At 29.0% G+C, this 21605-nt stretch overlaps 2 protein-coding genes and 2 non-coding genes across 4 annotated transcripts; 1 reads left to right on the forward strand and 3 right to left on the reverse strand.

Annotated features, from left to right (window-relative positions):
* Window positions 1–9533: 9533 nt before the first annotated feature.
* Window positions 9534–11407, forward strand: LOC113850491 (AAA-ATPase At2g46620-like). Its single transcript, XM_027481052.1, has one exon. The coding sequence runs from the start codon at window positions 9798–9800 to the stop codon at window positions 11226–11228; it is 1431 nt and encodes a 476-aa protein (XP_027336853.1). The 5' UTR covers window positions 9534–9797; the 3' UTR covers window positions 11229–11407.
* A 3937-nt stretch (window positions 11408–15344) lies between these two features.
* TRNAE-CUC lies at window positions 15345–15417 on the reverse strand. Its single transcript has one exon. It is a non-coding gene; the product is annotated as a tRNA-Glu (tRNA).
* A 733-nt stretch (window positions 15418–16150) lies between these two features.
* Window positions 16151–17387, reverse strand: LOC113848936 (ras-related protein RABA3-like). The gene is made up of 2 exons (XM_027478369.1): window positions 17110–17387; window positions 16151–16607 (listed from the first exon to the last, which is right to left on the reverse strand). The coding sequence occupies exons 1-2, from the start codon at window positions 17385–17387 to the stop codon at window positions 16151–16153; spliced, it is 735 nt and encodes a 244-aa protein (XP_027334170.1).
* Window positions 17388–19855: 2468 nt separating this feature from the next.
* On the reverse strand, window positions 19856–19928 carry TRNAE-CUC. The gene has a single exon. It is a non-coding gene; the product is annotated as a tRNA-Glu (tRNA).
* Between the last annotated feature and the right edge of the window lie 1677 nt (window positions 19929–21605).

Raw genomic sequence — 21605 nt, forward strand, 5'->3', positions numbered from 1 at the left:
AGTGTTCACAAGTTAGTTTGATTTAGGTTTAGGGTAAAATAAAATTTAAATCGATCAAATTTAATTGAGTAGGTTTAGTTTGCAAAAGCTTTTCAGCTAATCCAAACGAAACAATCTGATTAAGGTTGCTTTGATTTATTCGAATCATTGGGTTGGGCTAAAAAATAAATTAATATATTATTTAAGTTTTTATTTTCACTTATTATTTATTAAATGAATTTTCAAATTTAATATTAAAATAAACTAAAAAGGCTTTTCTTTTTCATAATTTTGGACATCAATTAATATATTTTTCAATTAATATATGACTTTTTTTACAATTATATTTTACATATCTTATTAATCTCTTTATCTAGAAGTTGGATAGTAAGCAAAATTAAGACGTTTAATAGCTCAAAATAAATGAAAAAAGACAAAAATAGAGGAGAGGTCTAAATGCTAAAGACTAAATATGTAAATCTAAAGGATGAACAAAAAAAAAAAAACTAATTATCAAGTAATTGGGTTAATTCAGATTGAACGAAAAAACAAATCTGAGAATTAATCTAATTGTAATTAAATTCCTTTGGGTTTTGAAGTGAATAAACTAATTATGCATCAAAGATTAACTTTATTAAAAACTGGCTTTAATCCCCAAGCTTTAGTCTGTAATAATTTTGTACAAACAACCAATTGAGGATATAGACCCAAAATATCATAAATCTAACGAATCTATATAAAAAATGACAAATTAAAGAGTAACTTGAATGAGCCATGTAATATAGATTCATTAATTGTAATATAGATAACTTTAATTTATCCTAAGAACACTCACGGTCATCATCTAGGCAGCAATAACTTCATGATCGTGCATCATTTTTGTCACACCCAAAACCACCGTCCGTCATGGAATTCATATTATATGCTTTCCATCTCGATAATCATATTTAGAGCCTAAAGATCTCCAATAACTTAATTCTAGAAATACATTAAGAACTTGTTTGGACATCCCTTGAAACTAAATTTAAAGATAAAATCTAATTCACAAGGCAAATAGAGCCAAGTAATTAAGAAAAAAAATTAATTTCAGTCAAGGAAAGTTAGAAAGTTGAAACATGCATAGCCTTAGTGGTCCAAGTCATCATAACCCATCCTAACATCACTAATATCTCTACTACCTATGCTGCCAACTTCCATAGCCAATGAACACCCCGTTCAGCCTACCACCAGTTTTACTTATATCATGCATTTGGATTCTTTTACACCTCGTTTTAAAATGTAAAATAGGTAGAAGAAGATAAAGATATGAAGACAAGGGAAAAAAATAGAAAGAATGTAAACAAAAATTGCGACAGGATGTGATAAAAAAAAGGCAGAGAAATTAAAAATGAATGTAATATACATTTTAATTATCTGTAAAAAAAGTATTGCTTATGTCATTTTTTAAAAAAATATTTTCTTAATAACCCATTATTTGTCATGAAATAATCGTTACCAAGCATACTAAAATATAGGTCAATGTTCTGGCCCATTAAGTTTACCAACTGCCACATTAGTGTTCTGCGAACAAATTAAGGAGTTAAATATAAAATATATTTGGTGCTTGAAACATAAAACATATACATTACCCTAAAGACGAATTATGCCATCAATATCAGTTGTAGGGCTATGACAAATCAATTCTGGAAATAATTCAATCACCTTAAGATTACCCTTCAACAATTCGAACAACCTCACTTTTCATCTTAAATGTTTCGTGACATAATAAATCAGAGAAACTGATTCAAATATTGATAGTCAAACATCATATTGATTTGCAATTTTATTTTAAGGGTTAAATCAACTACTATATATGTCTCTATTCTTCAAATGGTGGCTTTTTCCACCGCTTAGACGCGATTGCTAGAAGCAACAAATGAGCTCATGCCAACATTACACTGTCACCACTAAAGCGGTATGAAACTACTGCTTAAACTTTTTCTCACTTTACAAGTATCAATTACTTCACTAACTAGAGATAAAATTTTGCGAACTTAATTATCAAGTTGTACCAAGATTAATAAAACACTTGCTAAATGACATTATCGATGAGCATATTACATTTTGTTTTCTTCGTGATTTTGTTTATCAATATGGTAAACACAAACACACAATTGCATGTTCATTATTGCTGGATTACCAGTCAAATTATTCTGATGTTTAAGCACTTTATCTGTCTACTACGTCACGGCAAAGCAAATCAATGGACACAGACATTCTTATATTTAGTTTGCATTGCCTACTTGCATGCGTTTCTACCTAATTATTAGTAGATAACATTTTTAATATACATCCTCATACGCTACACATGTCAGAGTCCTCTCCTGCAAGTATAATAATATATTTTAACTCTGAATTTTCTCAGTTAATTTCTTTAATAAATTACTAGTTTTTCTTAAGAGAACTAATTCTATTTGGACCGATAACATCTATACTAGAGTAAAATAGCTTTTTTAACCAATTTTTTTTTTCATATATGCAAGACTCAAACCTAAAAGCTTGTTGATCAAAATATATCCCACTTGAACAAATTATTGCATGAAGTCTAATTTCCTGATTAACAGTTTTTTTCGTAAAGTAATATATATTTTTCAAATTTTTTAAAAGTTAAATATATAATTTTAAAAATAAAAAAGTATAAATTTAATTTTAATTTATAATAAATATTTTATTTTATATAATTTCAATTAATAGCGTTAAAATAAATATAAATTCTTACTCATTCAAATGTAAATCTAATCATGCTATAATGTTTTCCTACCTACATTGATTGCTTCATTAAGTTCATGAACTTTTGTGGCCTTGAGGCTGTCTCTCTGCTCCCTTTCACGTCTCTTTCTGCTGCATTAAAGCTGGTTGTGGTCGTATTTCAAATTTCAACAAAATCTCTTTATGGAAAAGTAACTGCTAAAGCCCTTGATATCATCCTGAAGACATTAAATAAGAATAATGATGATGATAAAAGAAGAAAAAAGAAACACTATCGAGAGTAGCACTACTCAATGGTTAGTAGAAATGCATGTTTCATGCATGCCCATAATAGCACTGCAAAAATTGATACTATAATATAAAGAGCGAAAGACAAATAAATGGTTCTTACTGAGCAGATGCAACTACGAATAATTGCTGTGGAGGCTCAACCAATTTGCCATTGTAAGCATCTTTTGGAGGCTCCACCAAAGCCTCAGTTAGAATGACATGCATTTATCGTATTTATGGCTCATTAATTTCATGATTAATATGCACAACAATATACGTGTCCAACAAAATAAGAGGCTACGACCTAAAAAGTTTAATTTATTTTTTAAAATAATGATAGAAAACATAAAATCTTAAATTCACACGTTGTATGGAGCAGAACAAGACAGATACAACATACCAAGTTGTATTTTATTTGCTGTTGAGAAACAGTTAATCAGGACAAGAATAAAGGAAGAAACAGTCCAAAAAAGCATATGGCATGATGCCTTTGCAATATATGCTTACGAAGTGCCGTCAAGTAGAATGTTGTTCTTTTCTTACAATCCAAATGATAGAGATGCTTGTGGTCCTTAGACCTGCATGCTTACGTAGAAAACCAGGGCCAGTTTTTTTCCTTTTTTATTTTTTTAATAATGTGTTTTCTTCATTTTGGATTTTGACCATAAGTGTATTCTTTTTGGATTTTCAATATTTCTCAGTTGAAAGATTCCTCTAATTGACTTAATAGAATACAAACATAAAATAATAAGACCTAGAAGGTTATCTTAATTTTTATTTTCAATAAATTCGAATTCTCATCGTATGAGAGTTTATATTGTAAATTTGATCATAAAATTTATTAATATAACTTTAAAAATAATTTATTTTAATAAATAATACAAAAAAATCATTGAGATAAGCTATAAAAATTTTTATAAGAATTATAAGTCTCTAATAAACTTTTCTACCTCTCTTAAGTTTATATAGGAATTAGAAACCCACCACAACTCATACAAAAATTGGAGAAACTAATATCACATACTCCAGTATTATTGTGTCCACGATTTCTTCAGCTCTTCAGTTATTGCAAGGGTCATATTATGAGTGAAAACAAATACAGGTGATGCGAGCAAAATTTATTTAAACATAGAAAACTAGAGATAGGCGTATTTTTAGAAAATGCTAAATTCCACGTTTTGAGTTTTAATATATATTTTAAAGACCAAAATATTAAAGTCAAAACTATTGATAAGAATCTAAATGAAATCACTACAAAAAGAATGGACCATTTTTTAAGTAATTACTATATCACCTGAGTAGCATACCGCGTCCCAGGGATTCATGTTTTATGTTTTACAGTTTTATGCGACAAAGAGACAACGGATATGTTCTGTAGCTCGGCAATTTAATTTAGAAACGTGTTAATATTGTTTCTTAAAGTTAATTTTAATTTTTTTTATTATTCTACTTTTATATTTTTAACATGATAAATAACATAATTTATTTTTACGTAAAAATGTATTAATTTATTAAATACTTAAAATCAATAATATTTACAGAACCGTTTAATTTACAGGATGCGCGCGATTAAAGACCAAAATGATGCATCTTCTCAGAAAAGAGAATGTTTTATTCAATTCGAAGTTAATTTGTAGTAAATTCTCAGAAACTATTAATTTGATGAGAAAATTGATAGAATGGATTGGTGACGTAAAGCACATTTAAACACGTATTTTCTGATTGCATAGTAGGACATGAGGGTTAGCGTGTAGTTAGTGTTATGTTAGTGAGAAAAGGGACAGAACTTTCAATAATAGACTTGGTTTAGCTTGACCAATTCCCTCTAATTGTTTAGCTTAATTATATATCATTCCTTAATAGGGTTGAAAAGCCGTCTTAAATCACTTCTTTCATAGTTTGAGCCCCTAAGTAATCGATTCGTTCAGTAGTAGTAACAAGACTTTCAAACAGTTGAATTATAATATGTTTAATTCATTACTCAGTATTGGCAATAACTTTAATTTATTACAATTAAAAATATAAAAATAAAATCAACTGAATTATTTTTAGTCAACCAACAGTTGTCCCGGTTGCATTATACTAAGTTTAGATTTATAATTATAGGTACAATTTGGTGACTAAAACTCACTTTAGATTAATTTTGGGAGTTCAGACAAGAATAATAGAATGTTAACCATAATATTATATTTTTATCGCGTATTTGAAAGTTTCTTTTTGAATTTTGAAATTGACTAATTAATATATATTTCTTACGTAAACTTTTGTCAAAGGCAGAGAAAATAATTAACTTGGAAAGAAATACAATAGCTTGAAAAAAATAGCTAGTCGCCCACTGATATGGAGGAATCTGATGTCTTCACTGGAAAACAAAAAAGATATATCATCTTGAGCTACCGTCATCCTTATAAGGGTGAAAAGTGACCAAGGAAATGGAAAGCTGATGATGTCAATGCAGAAAAGAGGAAATCAGTCAGAAATTTTTAATAAATAAAAACATGTTCACTGAAGTAAATAATTTTTTTATATGTTCTTATCTTTTAGGTTAGATTATAGATATCTTTCATAATTAATTAGGTTTTATTTTAAATATATTTGGCAAAATTATTAAATAGGTTATTTTATATTTTAATTTACTATAAAATTATTATTATTATTATTATCATAACAGTTTCAAAAGCAAATAGATAAATTTAATAATAAAGTTGAAAATTATTAACTTAATTTTTTAAGTTGAAATTTTTTAAAAATAAAATATGAATAATAATAATTAAAATTTAGTTACTATATATGGTTTTTAATTAAGGTTAAATAATTAAATATATCTTTATATTATTGTATATTCATTATTTAGTTTAATAGTTAAATTTATCAAATATATTTAATTTAATTTAATTAATTTTTTATTTTGAATTTCTTATAAAATTTTAATTTTTTACTAATTATTTGTTAATTTTATCAAACATACCATAATAAACTTGAGAATGTGATCAATTGACTTAAAGTTATTACAATTTAATTACTTATCTTACGTTTAACTTTTGAATATGTTGCAACATTAAATATTTAAAGAAAAATTGTCATATTACTTATAGTAATTTTATTTAACTCAAACAAGATTATATGTTATAAAAGATATTTATAATCTAAATCAATAATAAAAAATAGAATTTTTATAATATAAAATTTTAAATTAAATATTACTATAAACTAACAATATATTTTTATTCTTCAGTAATTTTAAACAACAATTAATTCAGTTCAAAACATTAATACTGTTTTTTTTGTTAATATTTTATTTTTTCTATATTTTTTATTTTATACATCTCATTAGTCTTTTTACTTAGAATATCATAAAAAGAAAAGTTGGATAACAAACATAACTAATTAAATAAACTTAAATAAGAGAATAAAAATAAATCAAAAATTAGAAATAGAGGAAAAAGTCTAAATACTAAAAATTAAAAATATAAGTTTAAAAGTCAACACATTGATCACATTGGTTTAGAATAAGCACTCGTTTTATTTTTTTAAATTATCAGTGTCAATCATTTTAATTTTCAATTTTATAAAAGTCTTACTTCAATTTTTAAATTTATAAAAAAATTTATTTTAGTTTTTTATGTAAATAAAATAAAATGTGTCATTTTTTAAAATTTAAATTGGAAGTTTTACAAAATCGAAAGCTAAAGTAATTGAAAATTACAATTTAATGAACTAAAATATATTTTTAATTATTCTATTAATTTAGGTTAAAAAAGATAAATCTAGAAGCTAAACTTATAACAAACACAACTGATTCGGTTTGAGTTTGAAATAAAATAAAGCAATTAATCGAACTAATCAAAGTTGATTTTGATTAGAAAGTTCATCGAATCACCAGTTCCTTCTTTAAAAGTGATGGATTTAATTTCTCAAAATAATGAATCATCTTCCTGTTCTATATAAGACTCCTGAGTTGTTGATTATGACACCCTCGCTGAAAATACAGATAAGATTAGCAAACACAACGAGGAAAACAAAAATAAAATGCTTGAAACGTTTAATTACTATGATGTTGCTGCACTCATAATTGGCTCAATCATTTGATTAATAGGTCAAATTCAGTATCACAACAATATATTATTGTTTTTATATAAAGAAGATGGATTATAATAGGTACCATTCATCAGGACTTAAGTGAGAATTTCGGAAAGAAGAGGACAAAAATAAAGATGCATAACTTCGTAATTATTATTCATGCACAATAGTAACTAATAATGGACCAAGAACCAAAAAAAAAGGTTTTCAAATGAATGACAAAGGAAAATAGGCCAAATTTGGGACATGAAAGCCTACCAAAAACCAATCAATCAAAAAGAGAATCGCATAAGGAAATTATTTCTCTGAAATGATATTATTTGAAACAATTATTGGTGTTGACGTTAAACGCAAGGTTTACTTAATTTATAGTCCTATAAAAATTTGTTTATGTCTATATTAACTTAATCTGATAAAATAACTATTTTATTGTATTTTTGGAATAAATCGAGTAAAACAACAATGGATTTATTTTAATTACTAAGGTTGAGGTCACATATGAAATATCCTGGCGAATCTCCGATTTAATTCTAACATGAATAACCTGTATTTAGTTGGACCATAAATGAGGATTAATTAATGTGTTTGCATATTGGCAAGCTAAAATGCACAAGTAATTTAAAGTGAGAAAAAAAAAAGTATAAAGACTTGGGATGCATAGTATATAATTCACTATAATAAACACTATTATTATTTAAACAACAAAATTAGGATTAAAGGAAGTTCTAAACAATAGTAAACTTATATTTATTTTTTTCTATGAGCATTCGCTTAAGTTAGAATGTAAAGTGAGAGGTTATATTCATTTACTATCAATGATCAAGTTTTAAACTATTATACTGTCATACATTTGCATATTTTTTAATTACAATCTCAACTACTTTTTTTTAATTGAAAAAAATATAATTATTTGTTTTATTTATTTTAAAGGAGTCAAATTACTACACTTTAAATTTACAAAACAACACTAACTACCTCAATACCTAGATCTAACAAAGGTTGTGGTGCTTAACACTATGATAAAAAATCTTTTTATGAAAGTTAAATCAATTCATGAGGCTAACATAGAAAACATTAAGTGAAGATACAAACACTTAAATTGATTACATTATCAATTTCAAAACTCCATTTCACACGGAGAAATATCTAAGATCAATTTCCATATTAGTTTTATCAACTTTTCCTTTAAAAGATGTGTATCGTGTTTATTATAACAGTATTATATATTATAATGAGAATCATGCTTAACATTGTTCTAAATAATGACATTTTTTATATTAAAATAATTTGGATTTTCTGCCAAAAACTTTTCGGGTAATGTCCGATATACATAAAAATATCTTTGAATTGGTCGTATTAATGAAAATTATTTTCTGAATAATCCTAACATATTTTTCATCTATAACTAATTGTTTACAATTGTCAAAAGAGATGAAAATAGTATTGGAGAAAATAATAATAAACATATTGCTGATAAGTGTTTTAAGATGTATCACTTCAACTAACAATATAGTCAAAATAATTTTTATAAAATTTAAACAAACATTTTTAACTAATTTTTAGCGTTAAATACATGTTTAAGAGATATTTTTTAAAAATATTATTTTATAATTATATTTTTTTTTCAAAACTAATACAAATAAGTGATCATTTACTTAAAATAAACTAAATAAGAAATTTGATTTATATTTCTAGAAAAGCGATTAAATTATAATAATTTTAAAAATGATTAACTGAAACCTTAATGTAGTCAAATGTAAGAGTTTGTTTATTAAATTTTTAGGGATTAATTCAATTTCTGTTATTTTAAAGCTTTGCTGTATATATATATATATATATATATATATGAAATAGTCACTTCATTGTAAGCACAGTTGAAATATGTATAATTGACTCACTATGGTTGACTGACTCTATATTTATCTATTAAGAAAAGAATAATGTTTATAACTATCTTTAAATTTAATTTGAATTCATTATTATATATATAATAAAATAAAAATATATTTTATGCAAGAATATGAGAATAAAATTTTAATTATTGAATTTTATTATAAATAATTTTTGAAAATATAAAATTTATGTGATAATTTTAAAAAAAGTCACGTGTACATAAATGATTTACTACTGAACTCAATACTAATTATATTACAAAAGAATAATAATATTCATAAAATTTAATTGGAATTAATTATTAACAAGTACCGAAATGATTAATCACGTGGCAGAACATGAACACGGCTAATTAATGAATCAAAATTGAAGTAATAGTTTTGATGCTGAAAATAAAAATAATAGAATGTTTAAAATAAAAAATAAAAAATAAAAAATTATCATGGCTCTTCACCTAATTCCGTGTTGAAAGGGAAATTAACAAAGCAGATTACGTGACAGAAAGTGTTATATAATCGAACCCCCAAATGGAAATGGAAAAATATGTTGAAGGAGAACAACAAACACGTACACGTTGAATTGAATACAAAACGTAGCTGCAAAACAAGACGAAGGAAGAGAAAGCAATTGGAGAATCCATTGTTCTCAAAACCCCACACAAAACACAACTCTTCTTCCCCATCGATCTTCCATCATCACACATTCCTTCAACAAAATGCAAATATGATTTTATTTATTTATACCCCAAACATTGTGAAATTAAGTGGAGACACAAACAACAATAAGAATACTCAGTTGTGAAAATTGGGTCTTGGATCATTGTTGCCATGATTCCGTACAACACCGTGTTAATGGTTGTCCTCAGTGTGGTCGTTTGTTTCATGATTCGGTGGATGCTGTTCAAAACGGGAATGATATACACGACCAAGAAACTCTTGAGAAGGGTTCAAGATTGGTTCCACGTGTACCAGTTCATCAAAGTCCCAGAATTTAACGAAAGCATGCAGAGGAACCAGCTTTACCGCAAGGTCTCTCTCTATTTGCATTCTCTTCCTTCCATTGAAGATTCTGACTTCACCAACCTAATAACCGGTAACAACCAAAACGACATCGTTTTACGCCTCGACCCTGGCCAAACCATCGAGGACCGTTTTCTCGGTGCCACGCTCTTCTGGTTCAACCAAAAAACCGAACTGGACCGAACCGCCGCGTTCGTTCTCAGAATCAGAAAAACCGATAAACGACGGATTCTCCGCCCTTATCTTCACCACATCCACGCCGTCGCCGACGAGATTGAACACCAAGGGAAACGCCATTTGCGCCTCTTCATCAACGGCCCCGGCTCCGCCGGAGCGCGGTGGAGATCCGTTCCGTTCAATCATCCGGCGACGTTCGAGACCATAGCGATGGAGAAGGATCTCAAGAACAAGATCAAATCAGACCTCGAATCGTTCCTCAAGGCGAAGAAATATTACCAGCGGCTCGGCCGCGCGTGGAAACGGAGTTTCCTTTTGTACGGTCCCTCCGGCACCGGGAAATCGAGCTTCGTCGCTGCCATGGCGAATTTCCTCCGCTACGACGTCTACGACGTGGACCTCTCCAAAGTTCGCGGAGATTCCGATCTTAAGCACCTCCTCCTAGAAACGACGCCGAAGTCGATCGTCGTCGTGGAGGATCTGGATCGGTTCCTCACGGAGGACTCGGAATCAGCGGTTACGGCGTCGGGGATCCAGAACTTCATGGACGGAATCGTGAGTTCGTGTTGCGGCGAGGAGAGAGTAATGGTGTTCACGATGAACAGCAAGCTGTGCGTCGACCCGAACCTGTTGCGTCCTGGTCGGGTCGACGTGCACATTCACTTTCCAACGTGCGATTTCTCTGCGTTCAAGACGCTGGCGAGTAGTTACCTCGGAGTGAAAGAGCACAAGCTGTTTGCGCAAGTGGAAGATATTTTCCGGCACGGAGCGAGTCTGAGTCCCGCCGAGATCGGTGAGTTGATGATCGCGAATCGGAACTCGCCGAGTCGGGCGATAAAATCGGTAATCGGGGCGTTGCAAACGGACGGTGATGGGAGAAGGTGTGGTGTTATGATCGGACGGCAGTTAGAGGATGGTGACGTGGACGAAGTTACCGAAGGGGTGCTTTGTGGTGGGGACGGATTCTCTACGGTTAAGGATTTGCGGAAGTTTTACGGTTTTTTCAAATTACGGAACGCCAAAAGAACCCAACTGTCTAATTCGTTGGGCCACGATAGATAGAAAGACAAAATACAAATTTGACAATTTTTGTGAATTTGGGGGCAAAGATTTTTTTGCTAATGAAGCAAATTAGCTAACGCATTTATTGGCTGGTTAGCCCCCAATTAAAAGTGTTCATATTGGTCCTTTGGGAATGATTTTCATTGATATCATTTTAATTTAGTGATAATGTATATAATGATAGCACAAGAATCATTATTGATATAGGATAATAATTAGCAAAAGAAAACTACCATGTAAAGTTTTATTTTCCAAATTTGATGAATGGGGAGTCAATTGCCATGTAAGTTTTCACTTTTTCTTTTAATCTTGTTAACTTCAAAACGAATTTAAACATTTAAAAATATTAAATTTTTATTGACCAAAAATACATTTATTATCATTTTTAATAATTTTAAAATTCTTATAAATTAAAATATAATACAATTAAATGAATAACAAATGGTTGTGTTTCAAATTCAATTATCAACCCAGTCAATTAAATGTTATTTGTTATTATTTTTTGTGTTCACGTTTTGATAATATGCTTCTTAATTTTGAAACTTTCCAGTCATAAGTCTTATATCTTATTAATATACTGCGAAAATATATATAGAAATTAATAAACATTTGTATGACGCAATGCTAGTGATTCAAGAGTCACACTGCAGACGAAAAAAATTACATTTCAAAAAATATATACATAAAATATTTATGCTGGTCAATGTAAATCAAGCATTGACGATATGAAAAAAACTAATGAAAATTCACAAAAATTATGAATAAAATGTTGAAAAATGATTTTGTTTTTACTGTATATTATGCACTCTTTAAATAGCACATTTATTTTCCACGTTTTAACCTTACACGTTTAAAATAAATAGTAATTTCGGCCTTAGTTTATATTCATTTTTGTCATTATGGCTAAAAAAAAGTTCTGATGTCGAATTATTATTTGAAATAAACAAGTTCATACAATTAAAAAAAATGTAACTCGATCATATCATGCTGTATATTAATTTGGCTTTGTTATATATAGTTCATTCTTATTTAATAATTTTCTTCTAGTGTTCTAATTACAGAGTCACTTTATGGATTTAAATTGATGTTAAATGAATATTACAAGCATGCATAGTATATAAAGTTATAGGATGACTTATACATAAAATTGTGAATGGCTCTAGAATTTACACGTCGTTCATTATTTCATAAGCTAGAACTATAACAAGTAAGTTATTTAATTTGTTAACAGCTATGTATATCAAAATTGAATTTAGGTAGTTTGGCTCGATTTATTTAAGGCTTAAGTTAACATAAACATAATTCTTTAAAGGTTTTAAGTAAAAGTTACCTCTGAAGAGGGAGATTGACAAGGTCAAAAAATTATATTTTATGCGTTTATTTATAACTTAGGTTGTAGGAGATGATGAAAAACACGACATGTATTATAAATAATAATTATTGACTTGTATTTATGATTGGAGTGCTTATTATAGAAAATTTTTATATCAGTAATGTGTGGAATTGTTTTAATTAATTGCAAGAGAGATATTGTACTTACGTGTATCGTTGAATATTACACGTGCTAGCTAGCAAATAGCAATGTATAAATTATAGGTGTCCATGTCTCTAGAGTTAGACACACACAGGATGACGCATCAATTTTATAGTTAGTTGTTTTAAAATTATAACTTTTTCAAGAAAAATTATTAACCAAACAAATTTAAATACACTACTAAATATCTGTTTGTTCTAAAATTAAGTACAATTGATTTTAATAAAGTTAATTTTAAATTATTAAATATAACTAAAATACATAAATTGATTTTAATTATATTTTTATTAGAATGTATATTTTATATTTAAAATTTGTGAAAATTGATTCTTCAACTAGTTTTCAAAAGTCCTAATTTTTTTTATTAAAAATTGTTTAAAAAATGCACAGCCAGACATTTCTTTTTTAAAATTTTTGCCTATGAAAGTTATATATAAAAAGTAAATACACTACTAAGTTATAATTTTACAGTTGAATAGATAACAAAAAAGTTTATTTATAAAGCCTTTAAAATATAAAAGTGGATATAATTTATAAAATAGTTTATTATAATTAAAATTTAAAAGTTGCATTTTTGTAATATATTAAAACACAAATTCATTTGAACACTACGTTATAATTTTAACACAGTTTAATATAATTTTATATGCTATCCAAATGTGCACTCACTCGTCTAAATGTTCAAAGTTAATTATGGTTTCATGCAGCGAATTGTTTAAGAAACATATATATATATATATATATATATATATATATGTGTGTGTGTGTGAGTGTGTAATTATTTTCTTCATTTTCAAGGAGGCTAAATTACAAAATCAAACATATAGCATATTTTTTAAATTTACAAGTAAGGTAAAAAAAATTGATGATTAAAAATAGAGATTTCAAACTATGTCGTTACAAATAATATCTTGCATTATTATAACTAAAAAACATAAATATGAATTTATTTGAGCATTCAGCACCTCTGCATCTAGGGACTAGGTGGAAGACCAATTTCATGATTTTCTTTTTATCTAAATCAAAATTTACAGGGCTATAGGCTAATGGAGATGGATATAAATGGAAGCCCTTTTCAGTACCTTTAATTTGACCATGACATTCCCAACTACTTTCTTTTCCCTGCAGCAATTAAGTCACAACATTTGTTTCAATTACAAAGGCAATATTAAATTAGCATTAATATTCTGCATCACTCCTCAGGACACTTGTTCCACTTCTCTTCTTATCAGTGCCAAAGTTATAATAACATTCTTTATCACACTTTTTTTATGCCTTTTTTTTATCGTTAATTAAATTTTTTTAAAAGGTATACAAATATATTAATTTAATAGTAAAAAAGTTATAATTTTTAAACAAATTTTAATTAATAATTAAAAATATTTTTAAAAGAGTATTTCTTGCATCCGCGAAATTGAAATTAAACCCAATCAAACTCTGCCAAGCACATATTATATATTCTTTCCTTTTCAAAATTAGCCACTCAACATGACTTGGACGTAATTAATTATGATTTTATTGAATCCAACGGATTCAAATTAAGCAAGTCAAGCTAGTCTAGGCTTTTAATTGCAGTGTCTTCCAGCATGAACATAAAATTAAGAACATGATTGAGCAATTAAAACTTGTGAAGAATATTCCTTGGGTATGATATGTTCAGGGACGTTCAAGTTGAGCAACTTGCATCTTTTTGTCAAAGAATGTGGAAACACAAAGCTTTGAGCTAGTTAGAAAAATTATGACAAAATCGTTGGTATAATTTGAATGGAAATTAACGATTGAGGTTAGGACAAGTCCTAAAGCATCTCTGGAACAAGGATATTTTATTGAGATATACTACTTATACAACAAAATCTTGAAAAAAAATTATACAATTTACGAAAGAAATGTTAGATAAGATGAAAAAAATATAGATAATGTTACGAGTATTTGACATGAACGTGTCATTTTCTTTTGCAGTTTTGTCTTGCTAACCTTTGACCAGAATTATATACATTACCTAAACCATTGTGGTATTTGGCCCTTGATTTGATTTGCAAGCAAGAAAATTTATAGATTACTTGTCCAACAAATCCTAAATTGTCACCAAATAAAACAAACCCATCAAAATAGCTCTACAAAAACACAGTCATAATCATAACTTCTGAGGTGTTATAATTTATGGGAATGTATAGATTTGAATCTCCACCACAACCCCCTTTTCGGGTTTTGTCAAACTCTTAGCACTACATGTTATTGGATGAATAGAATATGCAATTTTTAGAAATTGGGTAACTAAAAGATATCACAACTCTTAATATACACGTAATCTCAAGTCTAATTGGCTATGAGCCCATTACAGTTGCTCCAATATCCATTATGCTGACAAAAAAAAACCCATTCATTATGTTATTGTTATTACAACGATAAGTGTAACTAGTTTCAGCTGAATACTAAAAAGACAGACAAACTTTATAAAGATGAAAATTCATAACCGACATCTAGAAATTGAATATTGAAAGGTAACTATCGTAGCACAATAGAGCCTTATTTTGAAATAGAACCAAAATATCCACTAAGAAATAAAAGGGAAAAAAAAATCCTTCCGTTGCCGGGACTTGAACCCGGGTCTCTCGGGTGAGAGCCGAGTATCCTAACCAACTAGACTACAACGGATTGTTATTAATTAAACATATTTAAAACCAGTAAACTTAAAACGACAAAGGTTGAGGCCCTATAGCAGCAAGCTTTGTATCTTCATGCTACCAACTTCTTTCTAGAGTTTAGTTTGGATCCCTCAGATTTCAGTTTGGAGGGAGGAAAAGGGGTGGGTCACCCACTGGTGTCATGATCATCCCCTTTTCTTTTTCTTTTTAATATTATTACATAAAAATAATTTATGACATTCTTCTAATATACAGTTTGTTGGTCGTGTCAATACTAGAAAATATTCCTCTATCATAGCTGTGTAATTTTTTATTTTTTATTTCTAACACTTTTTTGAGCAAATTTAATCCTTCAAATTTTTAACTGTTACAGTTAAGCCCCTTTCTATCAACTTTTTAGGTTAAAGTACATAATTAAGAATCTTTTGTGTTAGAGCAAAACAATTTTTTTTATGAAGGACAAAACTTGAACACAATTTGAATAGAGAAGTTACATATTAGGTGAATGTTCTAAGTGACCATCAGTACCCATTTTTACTAAATGTTATAAATGTGCCATAACTGTAAGAAGTCATGATTATAATGAAAAAGGGATAATTACTCTACAACTCTTAGCATGGAAAGCAAGACCAGATGAAATCAATTTAGCCTCACCCACCATCAAGCATATGCATATATACTTTTCACTCCTCTCTTTTGCAAACTTGAAATCAAATCCACTAAAATGTATTTTACCAACAACATTAACAAGAGCATGAAGACAATTTTTTCATCTCACTAATTTCCAATTCAGGACCTGATATTATATCTATCTTTGACCCTTTGAGTGTGGTGGCATTGTTGTAACCATTCTCCTTCCCATAGCCACATTCCAATGCCTTTTTAGAGACTACCCTATTGATCTCTTCTAGCAATTTGAGAAATGCACTCTCCACATTTTCACCACTGAGAGCTGAAGTCTCAGAGAAGAACAGACCCTGGTCCTCAGCAAATTCCACTGCATCTTCAGTGGGCACCATTCTCAGGTCCACAAGATCAGCTTTGTTCCCTACTAACATGATCACAATGGAGCTATCTGCATGTGCACGCAGTTCCTCAACCCACCTAGCAACATGATCAAACGATTGCCTTTTTGTTATGTCATAGACTAACATGGCCCCTAATGCACCTCTGTAGTATGCACTTGTCACAGCCCTGTACCTACATCACAAACAAATTTTTCAGTATGTTAAATTTGTGAGGATTTATTTGTACCCAAAACGATCGAGTATACCAATCAATACATTTTACCAATAAGTTTTTATTTGTTTCCAAAAAAATCAGTATTTCCCTTTGCCATTAATGTGTATGTGGAATATGACAATGTGAATGGGCTTAGATGTTAGAAGCATTTTATTCACATCCTCCCAAAACTGTTCACTGTTCATTACAACCATTTATAGAATATTAATGTGACTTTTGGGACCTAATCAAGGGAAAATGAAATACCGATAAAACAAAAGTCAAGATCATGTGTTTCTTGAAAATGTATGTTTTTTAAGTCAATTTGGGATCACATTTTGTATAATATAATAACCTCTAAGTCAGTACATCATCATTGAAACTCAATGTCCACCCATGAGTTCAAAGGAAACACTATAAGGGTAGACAAAGAATCAAGCACAAGCATGAATAAGAGAAAAAGAGAGAGAATGTGATGAACCTTTCTTGGCCAGCAGTATCCCAGATCTGGGCTTTGATGACTTTACCATTAATAGTGACAGTCCTAGTCTGAAATTCAACTCCAATAGTGGACTTTGAGTCAAAGCAGAACTCATTCTTAGCAAACCTTGAGAGTATTTGAGTCTTGCCCACTGCTGAGTCCCCTATCACCACTACCTTAAACACATAATCTATCTTCTCCTGAACATCATAGTCCATTTTCTCATTTCCATTCTCCACCTTCTTCTCAGCCTCAACACCATTCATTTCCTGGTTCATTTTCTTCTCAAGAGCTGGAAAAAATAGTAGGTTCTAAAACCTTGGTCTTATTCTTCCCCAGCAAATTAACTTACAAAACTTGGACTTGGTATAAAGTATTGGTCTTGGAGGTAAGTGGAAGCAAGAAAAGGAACAGAGAACAGGTTGAAAAATGATAAACCGGACAAAATCAATGTTGAATCACTAGTGGCAAAAGAAAATGGGGTCCATTCTGTGTCTCTCTTTTAATATTATTATGTGACACTGTTATTGGACTTTATTGCCGTGATACCTTATGCTGTTGATATATCATGACATGTAATTAAGCATATGGTTGAGTTCCTTTTTAGTAAAAAAAGGAAAACATAATATAAATTAATCAAAAATTTCTAAAAAGCTTTGGTGGTTTTTGCCTCAGGTTAAGGAAACCCGGAAAGTGTCTACTTCAGATCACTTTGGTCTTAATTAAAGGCGCAATCCAAGGATACATGGCTTTTCTTTCCACTATTTTTACCCTTTCGTTTGTTCTTTTTCTTTCTCCTAATATCAATGATTTGTATCTCGCAAAATGGGCCTCTAAGATTGAGATGATTCAAGGGTTTCTTGAAATAGCTTGTATGCAACACTATCAAGAAAAGAAGGGTGCGGTTCAACGTTGGTGAAGCTCATTCACTGCAGTATATAGTAAGAAATTATGTTCTCTGAGCTTGCTTAGGCATTTTGATGAGTGATGATTATCATGGTGAATCCCCTAGTGTTGATACAAGGAAGAATCATTAGGGAAATAACCTCCAAAATCAAGCTGAAATATAACGTGGCCTAACTTTTTTATATTCCTTAATTTTTATTTAATTAAATTATATAAAATGCCAACAAAATAAATGCAAGATGTAATTTTGTGATTGAAAAAAAAAGTGTCTTTGGTAATATCTCAGATGCTAATAAAACTAGACTGCTTAAACCTTATAAAGATTAGAATCCTTAATTTTTGGCTTCGAAATAAATGGGTTATGTTCATTGGCGAAGCCACGCACGTTGAGAAGACCACCCCGTCACGGTATGTGGTGGCGGGAGTGGACAAATATACCTCTTCATTTTGGCAAAAGTTATCAAACATAGCAAGTGAAAAATGAGTGGGCGAGGAGAGAATCTCAGTTCAATAATTAAAATTAAAACTAATTAAATCAATCTTCATCATTCATGTGTGATCGAAATCCCCTTGAATATGTGTATTTTTATTTTATGAAATTATTGTAATAACTTTTTATAAAATACAATATTAATGAATCTAATAATTAGTTTAAAAGTACTTATTAACTATAAAATTTTATATAAAAATAAATTAAGTAAATATTTTATTAGTTTATTTTATTTTATAATATTTTTAAAATATAAATATTTAATTTTAAATAACATACTTACAAATATTTAAATTATATAAATTTAATATTTATAATAATAAAAATAATATAAAATAATTTATCGATCAGATCAGTCAATATCGTATTTTATAAAAAATTATAAATAGGATAGTCGTCTAAATTTAAAATTTAATGTTCGGATCTTAATTTTTTAAATAAAATTATAATAATTTCATAAAATATTATTACTTTAATTGAAAATGTCTAGCTTTAGAATCAACGTTATAAACCTTTTTGTTTTCTGATGCCCGTGGCCTTTGGTCATCCCTGACTGCACTATACAGTTTGTTTGTTCTTAATTAATAGCACGTCTTATCTAAAATCTATGGAATAACTTAATTTTTACATCATATTCTTCACTTACTGGTCGACCCAAATGAAATAACGTTAAAAAAACAAAACCAAAAGAACAAAGAAAATCGTAGGGAAGCCTCTGACATTGACACTTGCACTATTTGTTCCATGGTATTATTGTCTTTTTCTTTTCTATATATAAAAATTTGTATAGTATTTTGTTGCAGAAGAACATGGCCTACCATAATTTATTTCAGCATGATGATCCATTGCCGTGACGTACTAGGAATTACTAGCACAACTTAACTTCTACCGACAGATAATTACATGATTGAGCAATGAGCATGATCAATTCTATGGGTTAAACAACCATGCTTGCATCCCACATATGATACGGCTTTAATCACATTAATGACGATGCACAATGACAACAACCACATGTACGTTTACATGTTTGTCGGGAACCAAATGCAGGGAAACTGGCGCAACAATTAGAAGAAAAAAGAAAATGATAAAAATCCACACCTTCATTTTTGGTACCATGGATTAAAGGATTAAGATAACTTGGAAAATATGTTAAGATATTTTATATTAGTTATAAATATAGTTAAATTATTTTTAATAGATTTAAATAACTTTTTTCTTAAGTTAGTTTATCAGAGTGAAATAGGTTTAATTTTTTTAATAAAGTAAGTGTAATAATAATAATAAAAATACTATATAAACTACTTTAGTGACCAAAACATATCTTATATATAATATTTGAAAAAGAAATTCCGTTGCCGGGACTTGAACCCGGGTCTCTCGGGTGAGAGCCGAGTATCCTAACCAACTAGACTACAACGGATTGCTGCTTTACTTATATTTATATCCTATATTATAAGCGATGAAATTGAAATCCCAAGGTTGTAGCAATATAAGCAGCATGCTTTCTATCTTCGTGCTTCCAATTTTTATCATTCCTATATCATATTCTTTTTGGGTTTTAGTACCATGGTTTTACCCTGGAGAGTGTAACAAGGGGTAACGCTTTTATTAACATGTGGGGATGGTAACATTAGCCTCTCTGTACCTATTTTATCATAATGATGTTGGGGTGTGCTACTTGCATGCATCTTGGGGATAGTGGAGTTTGCTGTTGTTGTGACTTATAATATGTTAATTAGATTAGTTTGGATCCCTTTAATTTCAGTTTGGAGTGTGCAAACAGAGTTTTGTCCATATATAGTATGTTTGGCAAAATTATAATCAACTAGGCTGTTGTTAATTTGAACATTATTTTAGATATTAAATAACAATTTGGATGAAAGGGAAACAATTATTTTTCAAGTTGATCAAACTACGATTTATTGTATACATAATAATTCACACATGGTTTTAGTTGTCAAATACTCGACTGTTTTTCTTTCTTTTATCAAATTGTCTGGTTGGTTATGGGTGTCTTTTTTTTTTTTTTGGTAGCATGCAATGTAGAAATTTTAGTAGAGATGATAAAGCTACAAGAATGATCGATCTATGCTTTATGCACGTAGCTAGAAATTCATATGTATGTCTAATGTACAAAGATGCTCTATGTTAGTGTAAAAAAACATTAACAATGTACAAGAAGACTAGTAATAATCTCTTTCTTTAGGTTAACCTAATGTTTAAGGGCAGTGCATCCCTTGAAAGTGTGTAACCTAATTTCTAGCTTTGTAATTAATTATCTTATTTTAGTTTTCTCACTTTTTGGTTTCAAGCACTTCTAACTTCTAACTTCTTGCTTTAGTATCTTACTATATGTCTTGACTTTATGCAACAAGCATGGTCTTCTCTAGTTTCTGTATATGTTTGTTTTTTCATGTATATTGGTTGTTTTTATATATAATTGTTTATATAAAAACAAGTGAAGTGAAACTTACTTGCTCTTGAAGTAATTTAGTATAAACATTAAATATGCATTATTTGTACACGGTGTCTGGTACTTACACTAAAACTGAGTATTAAAATAACATTATTTTTACTATATTTTATACTGATTTTTGAGTAAAGATCCTTTTTATTTTTTTTATTTTCATTTTTTTCTATTTCTTCATTTAACCTTTAAATCTATTATAATGTAAAATATTTTAAAATTATTAATACTTAAAAAAATTTTAATAAGTGAGATTTTTGTCCATTTGCTATTTATCCCTCTCGGCTATTCAATCAAATAGGTAGTAGCAATGTTGGAATTTTGATTCCACCTTAGGTCATTTTTAAATGCCATTTTTCTCATCAAGAATTTTATAAAAATCTAAAATAAAATTGCCAACTAATGCTCTTAAGACACTGTTTAAAAAATAAAAATAAAAATTTTATTAAAAATATATAATACATTTTCTCCTATGATTCTCACTCGTGATTTCCAAAGCACTAGTTAAAATTCAAATCTTAAATATGTGACTTATATGTGTGATAGTTACATTTGAGGGTCTTTAGTTCTAATAAAACACAAGAATTTCCATTTTTCAGTCAAACAGCGTAAGCAAGTCTATACCTTTAC

Source organism: Abrus precatorius, unplaced genomic scaffold, assembly GCF_003935025.1.
Source record: "Abrus precatorius isolate BTA unplaced genomic scaffold, Abrus_2018 Scaffold9, whole genome shotgun sequence".
NCBI classification, from domain to species: Eukaryota; Viridiplantae; Streptophyta; class Magnoliopsida; order Fabales; family Fabaceae; genus Abrus; species Abrus precatorius.

Excerpts from the sequence above, each read along its gene's own strand:
- LOC113850491 (XM_027481052.1), top strand. The coding sequence starts at position 9,798 with ATGATTCCGTACAACACCGTGTTAATGGTTGTCCTCAGTGTGGTCGTT.
- LOC113848936 (XM_027478369.1), bottom strand. The coding sequence starts at position 17,387 with ATGAACCAGGAAATGAATGGTGTTGAGGCTGAGAAGAAGGTGGAGAAT. Across the intron at positions 16,608-17,109 it reads GATACTGCTGGCCAAGAAAG|GTACAGGGCTGTGACAAGTG; the intron begins GTTCATCACATT and ends TTTGTGATGTAG.